Source organism: Sinocyclocheilus grahami, unplaced genomic scaffold (assembly GCF_001515645.1).
Source record: "Sinocyclocheilus grahami isolate Dianchi unplaced genomic scaffold, SAMN03320097.WGS_v1.1 scaffold719.1, whole genome shotgun sequence".
NCBI lineage: Eukaryota > Metazoa > Chordata > Actinopteri > Cypriniformes > Cyprinidae > Sinocyclocheilus > Sinocyclocheilus grahami.
Genome location: NW_015505898.1, coordinates 716,722 through 732,272, shown reverse-complemented (window position 1 = coordinate 732,272; position 15,551 = coordinate 716,722). Strand labels below are relative to the sequence as shown.

At 37.3% G+C, this 15,551-nt stretch overlaps 1 protein-coding gene across 1 annotated transcript in view; it reads left to right on the top strand.

Annotated features, from left to right (window-relative positions):
• The first annotated feature begins 4,098 nt into the window (after positions 1 to 4,098).
• Positions 4,099 to 15,551, top strand: part of LOC107560300 (protein phosphatase 1 regulatory subunit 12A) — an 82,284-nt gene continuing 70,831 nt past the window's right edge. Inside the window, exon 1 of the mRNA XM_016244439.1 lies at positions 4,099 to 4,415. Within this exon, the coding sequence (XP_016099925.1) occupies positions 4,179 to 4,415 (237 nt within the window). The 5' untranslated portion in view covers positions 4,099 to 4,178. The remainder of the gene's footprint in view (positions 4,416 to 15,551) is intronic.

Sequence of the window (15,551 nt, the reverse complement as noted above, 5' to 3'; positions counted from 1 at the left end):
ATTAGTAAGAGAGATGGCAAACATCTGAACTAGCCTGCCAGCTACCTGCAACCTGCACAAACCACACATACATGGGCCTGTGCCAACAATAACACACTACAGTGCCAAAAGAAAAATAACACTTATTACCTGCCCAGTACAGTTGGGACCACCCCAGTCAGAAGGTTTCTGTCAACTCAGTTACCCAGATGAGGATACTTTTAGAAGCCTTCCAGGGGTAAAATTAGCCTTTTAAGTAGTCATTTTCCCCCTGTTTCTGTTAATCATCTGCTTTTTAAGTAATATTTCTGTTATCACAATCTAACTTTTTCCCCAAAAGCGATCTTAGCATGATATATATATATATATATACTGTATATATATAGGCGCAGTGTTGGGGAAAGTTACTTTTAAAAGTAATGGATTACAATATTGCGTTACTCCATAAAAAAAGTAACTAATTATGTTACTTAGTTACTTTTTATGGAAAGTAATGCGTTACGTTACTTTTGTGCTACTTTTTAAATCTGGACAGGGCTTGCTTGTTTGTTTTTAATATAAAAAAGTTCTATTTTTGGCAAATATTAAAGCCTTTTCACACCAAAAGTGAAATGAATACGCCTCAGGCTGAAGGGAAAGTAAATTTACGTCCGTACAGTAGAATGCAGAAGAAGAAATTTCAACACACTTCAGCAATAAAAAAAACACACAAATGTTTGTCTAGAGTAATTTTTGCTTATTAGTACGATTGAACTGGATCATTGGAGGTCAGAAGCAAATAGAATGAGATTAAATACATAAAGGATATTTGTGTTGTTTAACATTTAATTATTGCAGGTTTGCGTCATATTCTGAGTTGCATTAGTTTTATTCATTTTGAGGAATACTGAATCTGTGTGTTTTTTTTTTTATGAGTGAGATAATGCATATTCATATTTATTTTAGAACTACAGTAACATCTGATTTCTCTCAACATGGGGACAGGAGAGCTGTCAATCAATAAATTGAAAAAAATAATAACTTGCATTACTTATTTGAAAAAGTAACTCAGATATTCTCTTGTAAATTCAAAAGTAATGCGTTACTTTACTAGTTACTTGAAAAAAGTAATCTGATTACGTAACTCGTGTTACTTGTAATGCGTTACCCCAAACACTGCCTATGTGTAAGTTCAGTTATTTTTTACTTTAATGGCAATGAAGAGGTTCTTTTAATTGCCATTAAAGTGAAATAACTGAACATAAACATTTCACATTTCAAATGGCACTTAGAGGCTTTTGCATCTGAGCTCTTCATATACTGTATATATATATATATATATATATTAGTGCTGTCAACCGATTAATCGCGATTAATCACATCCAAAATAAAAGTTTTTGTTTACATAATATAAACAAAAACATTTATTTTGGATGCGATTAATCGCGATTAATCTTTTGACAGATACTGTATATATATCAATTAAAAACAATCCATAAAAGGAAGTAAAAAGGATGATAATTTGAGTCTGTTGGCACATTACAATTACAATAGTAAGCACTTTTGCTATTGCTTAAGCAATCTGTATCTTCACAATACACCAGTATGAATATTTAATATGAATGTCGTCTTTTTTACTTTTTGAACACATGCTCAAGAAGTATACACAAATTAAAATATCCAAATAATTGATAGATCATACTCATTATTTGTTTTGAATGTACTAGTAATAATAATTCAGTTTGTATTATATTTTCTTCGGTACGTAACATGCAGCTGGAAGTGTTTTAGAAACAGATTTAAATAAAATATGATTAAATAAACACGGACAATAAAACCATAAAATGCCATAGAAAAACCTGATTCAAGCACATAGAACAAAATAGAAGTGTCAGATATATGTATATATATATTTTTTTTTTCCCCCACTGATTATTTATAATCTTTTGTTAAACTAACTTGCATTACTTATTTGAAAAAGTAACTCAGATATTCTCTTGTAAATTCAAAAGTAATGCGTTACTTTACTAGTTACTTGAAAAAAGTAATCTGATTACGTAACTCGTGTTACTTGTAATGCGTTACCCCAAACACTGCCTATGTGTAAGTTCAGTTATTTTTTACTTTAATGGCAATGAAGAGGTTCTTTTAATTGCCATTAAAGTGAAATAACTGAACATAAACATTTCACATTTCAAATGGCACTTAGAGGCTTTTGCATCTGAGCTCTTCATATACTGTATATATATATATATATATATATTAGTGCTGTCAACCGATTAATCGCGATTAATCACATCCAAAATAAAAGTTTTTGTTTACATAATATAAACAAAAACATTTATTTTGGATGCGATTAATCGCGATTAATCTTTTGACAGATACTGTATATATATCAATTAAAAACAATCCATAAAAGGAAGTAAAAAGGATGATAATTTGAGTCTGTTGGCACATTACAATTACAATAGTAAGCACTTTTGCTATTGCTTAAGCAATCTGTATCTTCACAATACACCAGTATGAATATTTAATATGAATGTCATCTTTTTTACTTTTTGAACACATGCTCAAGAAGTATACACAAATTAAAATATCCAAATAATTGATAGATCATACTCATTATTTGTTTTGAATGTACTAGTAATAATAATTCAGTTTGTATTATATTTTCTTCGGTACGTAACATGCAGCTGGAAGTGTTTTAGAAACAGATTTAAATAAAATATGATTAAATAAACACGGACAATAAAACCATAAAATGCCATAGAAAAACCTGATTCAAGCACATAGAACAAAATAGAAGTGTCAGATATATGTATATATATATTTTTTTTTTCCCCCACTGATTATTTATAATCTTTTGTTAAACTATTGCTTGATTATTACCATGGACACACACGGCAGTGGCATAGTATTTTGGACATGTACCATTAACATTTCATTGTATTCTTTTAAGTACTTTGGAGTAACATAAAAATACCATAGTACATTAAAAGTATACATAGTACACCATTGTGCCACTGTATTACTATCTAATGCATCACTATACCATGGTACCACAGTACATTTTTATTTTTGTAAGGTCAGGATGAAAAATCAGAAAAATCAGGATGTAATTGGTCCTTCTGAACAAGCAGTGAGGAACATGTTGTGTTTGTCTGCACATGTAAACATTATTAACAAGCAGTAAATGAACACATGGTGGGCATATGCTCACACACTTCACTTCATTTGCCATTGCTATGTAATATTTCTGCTCTAATGTCCTATATGAGTCTATTAAAATATTACATAAATCACAGCTAAAATGAATGAAAGAGCCCACTTTTATCAACTGCAGGGGTCTCCATTTCAGCCGTAAAGGCGTTTTTAAAGTGTTGATGAATTAACATATTTTGTGCATATACAAATCCCTTTTTTTGATACTCTAATATAGCTATTATTTACTGTTATTGTATTAATTTGTTTGTTTTTGGTATTTAATTTCATAAGCTTTTACGGTCCCGTGTTCTATGTCAACCCTAAACACCTTTGTATGTAGACAACTGCTGTGCATTTAAAAAAAAAAGAAGCTTTATTTAGTGACAATTCACATACAAATTGACAATGAAAGCAAAAATGTCAATAAATTCAAAGACACAATGCTTGTAAAAAAAAATTATGCAAATGAAGGGAGAAAAAAACTAAATAAATCAACAAAAAACGTATGAACTATATACAGAGGGGTCTTGAGAACAAATCTCTAACTACAAAATGAGTGCAAAGGTCCTTAAAAAGGATAAAGTTTCAAGGCTTTACAACAATCTAGTCTTTTTTTGCTTTAGAGTTCCTTACATCCTCCATCACTTTAAGGTACTGACAGAGCTCACATTTAAATGGTAAAAAACTAGGTGTACTCTTTGACCATCGACATTTATGAATGTGATATTTCCCTGATATAATAAACAAATTAAGAACAAAACATAATTTCTTCTCTGAAGGCTACAACTGCTGTGCATTTGTTTTTCTCTACTGCCCCATAAAGATGACGTTATGCTGCAGATCCGGGGCTGACGTCGCTCGCTCTCGCGATATTTCGGCGTAAACCAGGTTTCGAGACTAACCCCCCTCCCGTGCCGTCCCCTCCCCTCCCACGCCCCAGCGCGCTGTGTTGGGATAGTGGCAGTATAAAGTATATCTTCCATCCGAGACAGATAAGAAGCGCCAGGCTAGAGGGGATGAAGATGGCGGACGCCAAGCAGAAAAGGAACGAACAGTTAAAGCGCTGGATAGGCTCGGAGACCGATCTCGAGCCGCCCGTCCTGAAGAAGAAGAAAACGAAGGTGAAGTTCGACGATGGCGCCGTGTTTCTGGCCGCCTGCTCGAGCGGCGATACGGAGGAGGTGCTGCGAATGCTCGACCGCGGCGCGGACATCAACTACGCCAATGTAGACGGACTCACCGCGCTGCACCAGGTAAGTTAAGAGCGGCTCAGCGGCGGCTGTTGTGCACAGAGCCGTGTATGCGGACGCTTTGCTGGCTGGCTGTGTTTACTTCAGCCCGACACCACTTTACCAGCAGCACCACCATCATCACCATCTTCGTCGGGCCGTTCTGCGGAACCACGTAGCCGCTGGCGCTAACCGGGCTCTGATTGAAACGGGTATTTGCTTTTTATGCGCACTGTGCTAGATCGATGATCCCGGAGTAATCGTATTTGTGTGTAAACAAGTTTGTGAAGGCAGGAAGAGGACTGTCTGTCTGACTGATTCTCTGTGTGTTAGCTGCTGGTTAGCCTGTTAGCCGTTCAGCTCATAGATAAGAGCAAGTAGACACAGCACAATAAGAGTTGAATCTGTTTATAAACGGATCGGGTGAATGTGCATGGGTTTTGTCGTATATAGAGTCACAGAACCGACTCGTAAATGTGTCTCGATCCGCTGGACACCATTGAAATTACGTTGAGAAAGTGCATAGCAACCGGTTAGCATTTGGAAAGAGGCTTCCCAGTTGACACGTATGTTGCTTTGGAGATTATTGACTGAAAATGTGGCATTCATGGGGAAAGACGCCGTATAATACGAGTTCTGTGCGGCAAGGTGAATAATATAAAACGTGACGATGAGCGAGCGCAATACACGGTCAAAGTCGCGCAGTTTATAACGAATCATTCATTCAAAAGACGAAAGCGCTGTCATGATATACTCTTTCATGTTGTGACTTATTTACTTGTGTGGAGCTTCAAAGGTGATATTTGGCAGAATGACAGCTACACCGGTCACCATTCGCTTTCAGTGCATCTTTTTCATACAATGCAATTGAATGGCGACTTGCGCTGTCAGTTCTTAAAATTGTTCTTGACATCTACACTGGCGACCCACATGAGAAAGTAAGTCAGAACGTCTCGAAACTTAATGAATTTAAACAAATCGTGACCCAATTTTCCATTATTTTTTAGTGTACTGTCGCTTTAAGACGTAGTTTCCTTGGCTTGTCTGTAAACATCCGTGAAAGATGTCCCACTAGTTTCGTTTTTCCATTAAAAACGTTTTTTTTTTGCAACAACAACAACAACAAATAAGTATGTGGCAAAGATAGAAGTGTCACTTTCTGTCAATTGGTAATTGAATGTGTCTAGGAATCTAGGTAAACTATGATAATAATAAAATACTTTTTGTGCTTGGTCATACCTGTTAGTGTCTCTTAAAATTGAGTAAGATTTCTACTTAACATCTTTGGGCATCATAGACACAATCAACATGTTTATTTAGATGTTAAGGCATATTGAGTAATTCAAAGCCAAAGTGCATTAGAGTAACTTTTTGTAATTCAACTAGAGGTTCAGGATGTCACAACACTGTTTTTAGGTCTCTAAAAAGTCTACTCTATACATATCATGCATTTCAGCAGGAGAAAGTGTCAAATTTACATTGTAGAGCATAATATCTAAGGCCCTGCAATGAGTCTGATGGGTTTGATGTGGCTGTAAGTGACTGCAGGAGGTTGTCTGTACAGGCTCATGCGTTTAAAAGCACTTGCCTTTTTTTGGGCCGGTGTTCAGACAGGGGGAGGAAAGAATTTGGATGCAGCTCTTGAGACCTAACCATGACTGGAGAGGCTCCTTTCTCTATTGGGTCTGCTGTGTGTGTGTGTTTATGTATGTGGACATGTGAGGGAACCGAGAGTTTTAGCATGTGACCAGCAGGCAGTAAGTTCATAGCGAATGGTGTTTGTTTACATGCTGATCTCGCTATTAAAGATGCACAGGTTTAGCTGTGCTGGAGGCATTTTGTATATAAATGATGTACATCTTCTACTAGGTCTCGCAATTGTGCTTGGTTTGACGATTGCATCAAGAAATGAGAATTTGCGTGTTTTCAAAAAAGGGGTCACATGTCTGTTCTAACAAGGGTGTATCGGTTGCAACTAACAGTATAATTGTATGTAGTTTGTTGTATGGCTTATAGAAAATATCTAACTTTTCAAGTAGAAGAGAAGATGCTTTCTGTAATTTGTTGCCGCGTCAAATCTTTTGCGTCGATTCAGTCTCTTTTGCAGCAAATTCACCTGTGACTTGGTGATGCAACTGATACAATATTATCTATTTATTTATTTATTTTTAATGTGTTCACCTGGTAAATTGAAGTGTATTTTTTAGCTGTTGTGGATGTCCCATTTACACCCCTACATGTTATAGAGAAACCTGAGGATTTAACAAGCTGCTTGGCTAGGTGTTGCTCAATTTCACTAGTACAGAATGATTGATTACACTTTTGTTGCGTTCCCCTGTTTAAATGCACAAGAGTGTTTGTGCACTGCAGGCCTTTTAATTGAACAATTCCCTTTTATTTATGTAACTCTAGACTTGAATTGAAAGGCAGATTACAATCCTCAGCTTGACTTTAGAGATATTGGGGCTTGGAGTCATGTGCTTTTTAAGTCGTATACGTTTATTTAGACTGCAGTATGACAGCAAAAGTTGGTTCAGGCAGTGTTTTGGTCGCCCTGGGCTCTCCCAGCATAACCCTAATGTCACACGCACGGCAATGTTTTGACTGAGCTACATTTAGGTTTTATTGTTCATGCAAAATGGTGCATTGACTGCTCATTTTCATATTAATTGCAGATCTTAATGTTATGTTGAAGATTAAAAGCATGGGACTCATACTGAAGGTAGCACAGGGATTTGATTGGGAGCAGTCCCCATGGACTGTTTCATTTCATCTGTGCTGCAACAGATAGTGACCTAACTTTTAGTGCACTGCTGTGTTTGTACAGGGAGGTTCCAGTGACTGTTGTAGCAGTACGGCTAGGGTTATAAATATCACGTGCAGGCAAGTGCACGAACGCTAACTTTAGCACCCAGTCAACTCACATTCTGCGCTGCTCAATCTCATAGTTAAGAAACCTGGCATGGGCTTCTGATGTCTGTTTTCCGCTCACATGTTGTTTCAAACCAAAAGTTACTTTGTCAGAGCCATGTGCTCTGCGCATGTGTCGTGTTTGAATCAGTCTTGCATCATGTTGTGATCTTCTTTTTTGCCCCTAATTTCTTTACAAATGCTGAAAATGCTTTTTTAAAAAAATTACTAGAAAATCTCTATAAATGATTGAACCTTTCAAAGCCCATTGAGAACACGCCCACCATTGCTTTGCATTATTTTCTTAATATATTTATATTTTTAATTAGATTTATATCAAAGTATACTTATATTAATTTTACATAAAAATTAAGGCTATTTTTTCATTAATTACCCAAAACCTTTGCTTTATGACATTATTTCCATAATATAATTTTAAAATATAGCTTATAAAGTTATTATTTACCAAGTAAACAAGTATTTATGCATCAATGCAGTGTTTAATTTATTATTATTTAATAAATGTACAAAAGGTCCTTAAAATAGGTAGATAATAAAATTTTTTTTTACTATAGTCAAGTGCATTTTGCATAAAAGGCTGTTTTTACAACCTTTGTATTGACATTATTTCCCTAATATATGTAAAAATAAAATCTAATTATTTATAACATACTATTTAGAACACTATTTAACTATTTAGACTGCTTATTTAGAGCAAAGTAAATGAGTATTTATGCAATGTTTAATTTATTGTTGCTTAATAAAAAATAATATTGGGGTAAAATGTTACCCAGTTTGACATGTTTCCATGAAAATTTCGCACATAGGAGTGTTGACAGAATTATATGGTAGGCTACGTCTTTCATGTATATAATCATTCCAGCTAACCAGTTAAAGAAAATAGCTGAATTTATCTAGTGGCTCAACAACTTTGTGGAGGCGGTATGCAAATAGAGGTGAGAAACTGCAGATTACGCCCGAGGCCTGAAGCGTTGGTCTCTGCAAGTCTCTTCCTTAATGTTTCATAATGGCAATATCTTTCAAATTTAAGGTTTATGTGCACATGATCTGTTTGACCTGGTATGTAGGCACAGTCCGGCCTACATACCAGGAGGCCTTTAGTCTGAAAAATGTCATTTTCGACATAGGTGGAATCTTCCGCAGTGCTGTCATCGGTGAGGTCAGAGTTTAGGTAGGTTTCAGTAAGAGAAGGTAGGTGAAGATATGTGGTGGTGGTGTGTCGGGTGGGAAGGGTTGTGGCTGTGTCGTTCTGTGCCTGCATTCCTGTCGTGTTTCTCTTTGGAAACCATGGCAGACCCAGAATTCCTCAGCTGTCACTTATGCCCCCAGCCAAAACAGTCTCCACCTCCACAGTCACACCGTTTTACTCACAAACAGAGGCACATGATGAGGCATAATTAAAGGGTTAGTTCACCCAAAAATGAAAATTAGCCCATAAATGACTCACCCTCAAGTCATCCTAGGTGTATATGACTTTCTTCTTTCAGACTTTTCCAGTTGGGGTTATATTAAAAATGGACTTTGATCTTTCAAGCTGTTTTATGGCACTCAGCGGGTGTTGCATGCATCAGTCCAAAAGAAGTTAAATAAAAAGCACCCATCCATTAAAAAAAAGTGTCTCACACGGCTCCGGGGGGTGAACAAAGGCCTTCTGTAGCGAATCGATGCGTTTTTGTAAGAAAAATATCCATATTCAAAACATAATAATCACTTTAATGTAGCTTGCGCCAACAGTTGTACACGGAAGCAGCTCCGGGCGGATGAGTTCAGTGTTGCACAGAAGGCCTTTGTTCACCCCCCGGAGCCGTGTGAGACACTTTTAAAAAAAAAAAATTTTTTTATGGACGGGCGCTTTTTATTTAACTTCTTTTGGACTGATGCATGCAACACCCGCTGACTGCCATTAAACAGCTTGAAAGATCAAAGACAATTTTTAATATAACTCCGACTGGATTCGTCTGAAAGAAGAAAGTCATATACACCTAGAATGACTTGAGGGTGAGTAGTTTATGGGCTAATTTTCATTTTTGGGTGAACTAACCCTTTAAGGAGTTCATTAGACAAACAATACATTTTCTCCCGTTTTTTAATGTGTCATTCTGTGATAGATGTGCCAGACTGCATATTGTTGCATGAGTCTGTCATTTTTATTTTTATTTTTTTGTCTTGACCAATAGTTTCAGTAGTGTTACAAAGAGGTGATGCATAAAGATGGCATGATAACTTGTGAGCTGATCTGACAGCATTCAGGAAGCGAAGCAGCAGCTCGAGGAAATGGTGCCTCTTCAAATGAAATTGAACGTCTTGGACTGTGTGATTTGATTAAATTTCTGTCATCGGGTTCACCCAAAAATGAGAATTCTGTCATTTACTGACCTCATGTCATTCCAAACCTGTACGACTTTCTTTCTGTTGAGGAACTCAAACGTTGACATTTGTACTCCATAAAAGCAGTCTATATAACAATATTCGAAGTCTTCCTTGGCAAGTTCATGAGAAAAGTATCGGTGTTTGATTTGTGAACGAATCAATCTGATATTTGAATTAATGGATCTGATTGACAAAACCTGTTTGAATGATTTGTTCATGAATCATATTGATATGTTCAACTCACTCACTGTGGTTTATCAAATAACAACAAATCTGTTCCTCAAACAAATCTATCATATTTCAGAAGAATTGCTCTGCATCTGAATATGCCTACTTGCCTACTATATAGTAGGCGAAAATGAGTAGCATGTTCAAATTAGTATGGCTGTCACGATTATGAAATTTGGCTAACGATTAATTGTCTAAAAATAGCCACGGTTATTGCGATTAATTGTCTGTTTTAGGGCTTTAACGATGGATGGTTTTCAAGCGAAAGTCAAGTAAAAGACCGCTTCTTAAACCAGAGATAAATATTGCGACCAAATCATGTGCTTGTGTGACCTGCTGAGAAAGTTAGTTGCAAAAGAGCGACCAGTGGGAAGAATGAGTCTGGAGCCCTGTATAGGGCTAAACAGTGCATGAAAAGCAAACTGGTGCTCTTCTGTTTCTTTTGGTGTATGACTCCCCCTCATCTCGTATAAAAAGCACAATAATCGCAGTTGTCTGAAACAACCGCAGTTATATCAAATAATCGCGATTAGATGGTTATATCAAATAATCGCGATTAGACGGTTATTTAATTATCGCGACAGGCCTACAAATTAGTACTATTTATAAAAGAGTAGACAAAAAGTACTCCGATGACCTACTACTTTCTGAAGTGCACATCCAGTGTGGAGACTTAACAACCTCTGACGCCACAGGTATTGAGTTGAGATATAAAGAACATAGCCTACTTTTTTAATGGTCTTGAAGTTTATTTGATGAAGAACATAGAAGCTCCTTAGACTATGCCGTTTCAGATGCATACTTTGGGAGATAGTGCAAGTGTCATTTGTGGCGCTTTTCCACTGCATGGTACGGCACGGTACGGTTCACTTTTGGGGGGTTTTCCACTGGGTACAGTACCTGGTACCTGGTACTTTTTTTTAGTACCACCTCGGTTGGGGTTCCAAGCGTACCGTACCGTTACCAAAACGTGATGTGTAAACTCTGCTGATCACTGATTGGCCAGAGAGAATTGTCACTACCTGCGTCACTGAACTTGCGACACAAACACAAAAGAACCGCTAGATTTAAATCAGCACAGCCAGCGAAGGATCGAACGCAGCTGTTTTGAACGAGCGCACCTTTTTTTAACAACCAAAAAGTGGCTGTTCCCTCTGTTGAGGAAGTACAGACGTTCCTCTCGTTGATAGCAGAGGAGCGGATCCAGCGAGAGCTTGATGGGGCGACGCGGAATTAAAACGTTTTTTAGGAGTCGCGGCAGTAGAGGCGGCGCAACTATAACGACATGCGAATAATCCCGCCCATTCTAAAGTGATACTAAACTGCAGTGGAAACGCAAACCGAGCCGAGCCGTGCCGTACCGAGCCGAGTCATACCACGCAGTGGAAAAGTGCCATTAGACCACTTTGATTCCTCTGCAGACTTTTGCATTGTTATTTGAAAGTTTTTTTTTTTTTGTAGTAGTAGACAGAAATGCATATAGGTTTGTAGCAACATGAGCGGGTGTAAATAATGACAGAATTTTCAGGTTCGGGTGAGCTATTCTTTTAACGTCTCTATCATCGCTCATAGTCATAGCACTGCAACATGATTATCTCAGCATGCATTGTGACTCCTGAGATTCCCAGCTGTCTTAAGCCGCCCAGTCGGCATGTCAGAGCTGATATCTGGTGTAAATACTCAAAGAAACACTCCTCAGGATTGTTCTTTTTTGTTGTGAACCTTTGTTCACGAGGTCGTTTTATTCTTTATGTTGTGAGTCAGCACGGACAGCCCAGTCATTCCTGCATAGCTGTAATAGATGTGAGTGATTCAAAACGATCAAAACTAAAGAGAACTGTGTCATTTTAATCTTATTGACGAATTGCCGTCGTCAAATTGGCCAGCTTTTGCCAAGTTAGTTTAGTATGCCTAGATAAACCTGTTTGTTTGTTTGTTTTCTCCAGAACTCCATGAGGTGACACGTGTGGAATATTTTCACAGGAATCCTCAAAAAGTGGTTTATTTTGGGCCCTGGCTGTCAGTTCCACAGGATATATACTTCTCAAAAATACATTTAAATCCCTGGAAACTATATTATAAAATAAAGATTTAACAGGATGTTGTGGGATACTACATATCACCTGATTTAAGCAGGAGATGGTTTTTATCAGGGCCTGAAATCTAAAACCAGGTCAAGGTAATTTGGATTTAAATTGGCATTAAATTAGCCTGCGTTCTTGGGAAACGGGGAGATGTGATTCTGTGTTCATTACCACTTCCCTAAAGGGCTCATCCCTTATGAAAACTTAATATTTCAACCCTAATTTCTGCACAATTTTGTAATATTGATTTTATTTTGCTTTGTCTTAGTGTGATTAAGTAATTAACTTGTGAAGGCTGTGATTTTTTTATTAAATGTGTGTCATGGTTTCAGTGGGAAACCATTGTGTTGCTCTTTATATAGTTATATTTTCCAGTACAATAGCAATATTACAATATGTTTCTTATTTCGTTTAATATTTTTTAATAATAATAATCAACAGACTTATTTGATACATAGAATTATTGGTTTATAGTCGTACGGAATTGATCCGGACCAAAAAGGAAAATGATACATTTAGTCCTGGTCCGCTTAACGTTCACATTGGCATTTTTGAATTACTTGAGGGTTGCTGATGCTCAAGAATTCTTAAGGAATGTTTAAGAGCCTGAAGCCCACCTTGTAGTCCACGAATACACTGTGATTACTGTCTTAACCTTTTATGCGCTTGATTGCCAGCGTTCTCCAATCAGCGACAAGTGTGTGTGCTGTTCTGTGATTGGCTTTCTAATTGGTTGATAAGAGCCTAGATTTTTGAATGTGAATGATGCTTAGTTGTGGACGGTGATGAGACATTTATAGGAGAGAATCACTATTAAGTGATTGCCACTCAAAGCAATTTAGTTCAGCAGCATCTTCCAGGAAACTCTAAAACCCAGTGGTTTTCCAGACGGAGCTAATTTAGACTTTTTTGTCATTTATTAGGGATGTTCATTTTAACCGTTAACCGACTGTAAGAATTTTTGACCCGATTAATACAATCAGTTAAACGGTTTAAAAAATAATTTATTTATTTTCAGTAATTTATCAAAATATTTAAAAAGGTTTGCTGCATGGTTTAAATACTCTACGCACTTTTTATTATTTCATTCAGAAATAGGCCTAATGCAATGCGAAATGTTTACAAACATTATAATAAACACTGTAAACATAGCTAGGCTATTTTAGTTCCCCTCCCCTCCACAAAAAAATCCTTTCAATTAACAGTATTTTGAAAATAACAAGAATTAAAAATATAAGAAGCTATAAACGACAACCCAAAACAAATTCATTTAGGCTAAAACGAAACTGAAACCAACTTTGGGTCTCTCATTCGACACAAAATGAAATGTTTCCGTATTCGGGATGTATTTGAATGCCAAAATATGATTTATTATGTAGCCTACTTCACTGGCGTTCCAATATCCACGTAAAACAAAATGTTTCGCATAACATCACGGCGGTACGGTGATAACGCTTAACGGCACAGATTTGACTACATATTTAAACTGAGCAGTGTGTTTTTTTTCCATATGTTTGACTGACTGTATTTTATTATGATAATGAACAGGCTGCATTGTCAAGGTAGCAAAGCTTAACTGTGTGCGCGCATACGGCGCCGGCGCAATCACTTTTTTTCCTTCTAACAGTGGAAGCAACTACTCCTTTTAGTCCTAAAGATAATCGTAATTGTAAAAGTTTTGCTTTTATTTGTGTACATTCACAATAAAAAACAAATCTTTGTGCTTTTGTAAAATAAGCCGAAAGAAAAATAGGATGCCGCTTTCTGCTGTCTGTTTCCTTTCGCGCAGCACAAAAATGAACCAAAACTGCATACTAGGCAACTTGTTGCACAGGTTTTCTTTCATATAGGCCTATTTATTATTATTATTATTTTATCATTATTATTATTATTATTATTAGGGGTGCTTCGATCATTTTTGTGGCCGATCACAGAAAGCAGTATCTGCCGATACCGATCTTTTTAAAGCCTTCTTTTTAACATTTTTAACTATTTATAGTGATACTCCAATCAGGATTTTAGACATTTATTCAGTGCACAGCTCCTGGACGCACTGCCGGACCGCAACCGTGTGCAGTGTGCACGCTTTATTAATCCGTTAACATGAGCGTGTAAAAAATACACACCACATACGCACTGCAATCGGAGTAATGTGAACCTGGCATTATGTGTGTGCGCTGCGAGTGTGCATGAGCGCACGGTCTCCAGGAGCGCGCGTGAGCGCTGAATGGTTAAACACTGGCAAGAATGAAAAAGTAATGCAATTTATAAACTTTAGTGACGATGTGACACTGCCTCGATTGTGCAAGTGACAATTCCTGTGTCAACTGTGCAGCATGCAGCTCGCTTACAGACAGACGCGATGTGGTGATTTGAATCCATTTACGTGTTTTAAGAGCGAGAGCACGCGCGGTGATTCACTCACGCTGTTTGTGAAATTGTCTCGCACAAGGTTTTCAAATGACTTTATAAGTTATTTAATGAAGATATATGAAGATGAGTACAGAGACTGAGACGGTGCCGCTGCATGTCGTGCCAAACCTCTGGCAACGTCATCAGCTTGAGATCGGTTAATTGAGATCGGCCTTTTTAGAGACTGCCGATCAATCATCCCAACGTGATTATCGGCCGATAGTGATCAGTAGCCAATCAATCGGAGCACCCCTAATTATTATTATATTATTATTACATATAGCCTAGCTTTATTATGTTTTTCTCCGCTCGCAGAAGCGCTGCAGGCGAGTGATGTGATATGTTGACCATGTGAATCCTCATGTTCTGTTGTTTGCTGCATTTTTCAGATGTAAAATTAATCCCCGGGAAACAAATGTTAGTATTTTTAACGGGTCACAGACACTTATCCTTTCTAATTTAATTAAATTCTAATTAAAAATAATCTTGTCGGTTAACTGTTAATAATCGGTTAACGAGTGTCGGTTGTCGGTTAGGAAAAATAACCAAAATGAACATCCCTTGTCGTTATCACATACATACTGACCCTTTGTGGCTCATGTTTTTAGTGAATGCTGGCACTTTCTGTAGATTTGTTTGGGAAAAGTTCTAGGCTATATCTGAAATCGCCCCCTATTACCATCATTCACTTTTCACTGCATAGGGAAGGAATGAATTAAAACAAGTGAGCAAATTTGTACTGAGTGTGCCGGAAAGGCTGCTGATGCCAATTTCTGCCGAATCATGGGAGTTCGGAGCAACTCGCTCAGTGCATGAGTATTCTGTAACAGCTAGCTATTAAATTTGTATTGCATTGCATCATGGGACTGAATAAGCACACTAGATAAGTTTCTGACCCTCTACAAGTGGCTGTCCCTTCAGAACTATATAAGGTTATAATGGTTGATTTTTGGACACAAGTGTTTCACTCTACAGAATTCCAGGGAAATTCTCAGAAAAAGCAGAGGAACGTCTCAGCTCAGCCGTCAGACGTGAGGCATGTCCTCTGCGCTGGATCCAAGTGGAATGACATCAGCTTAGGTTTTCCTTCGCATGCTTGTCTCTCTTTTTTCCCCTCCTCACAAGGGTGTGAGGG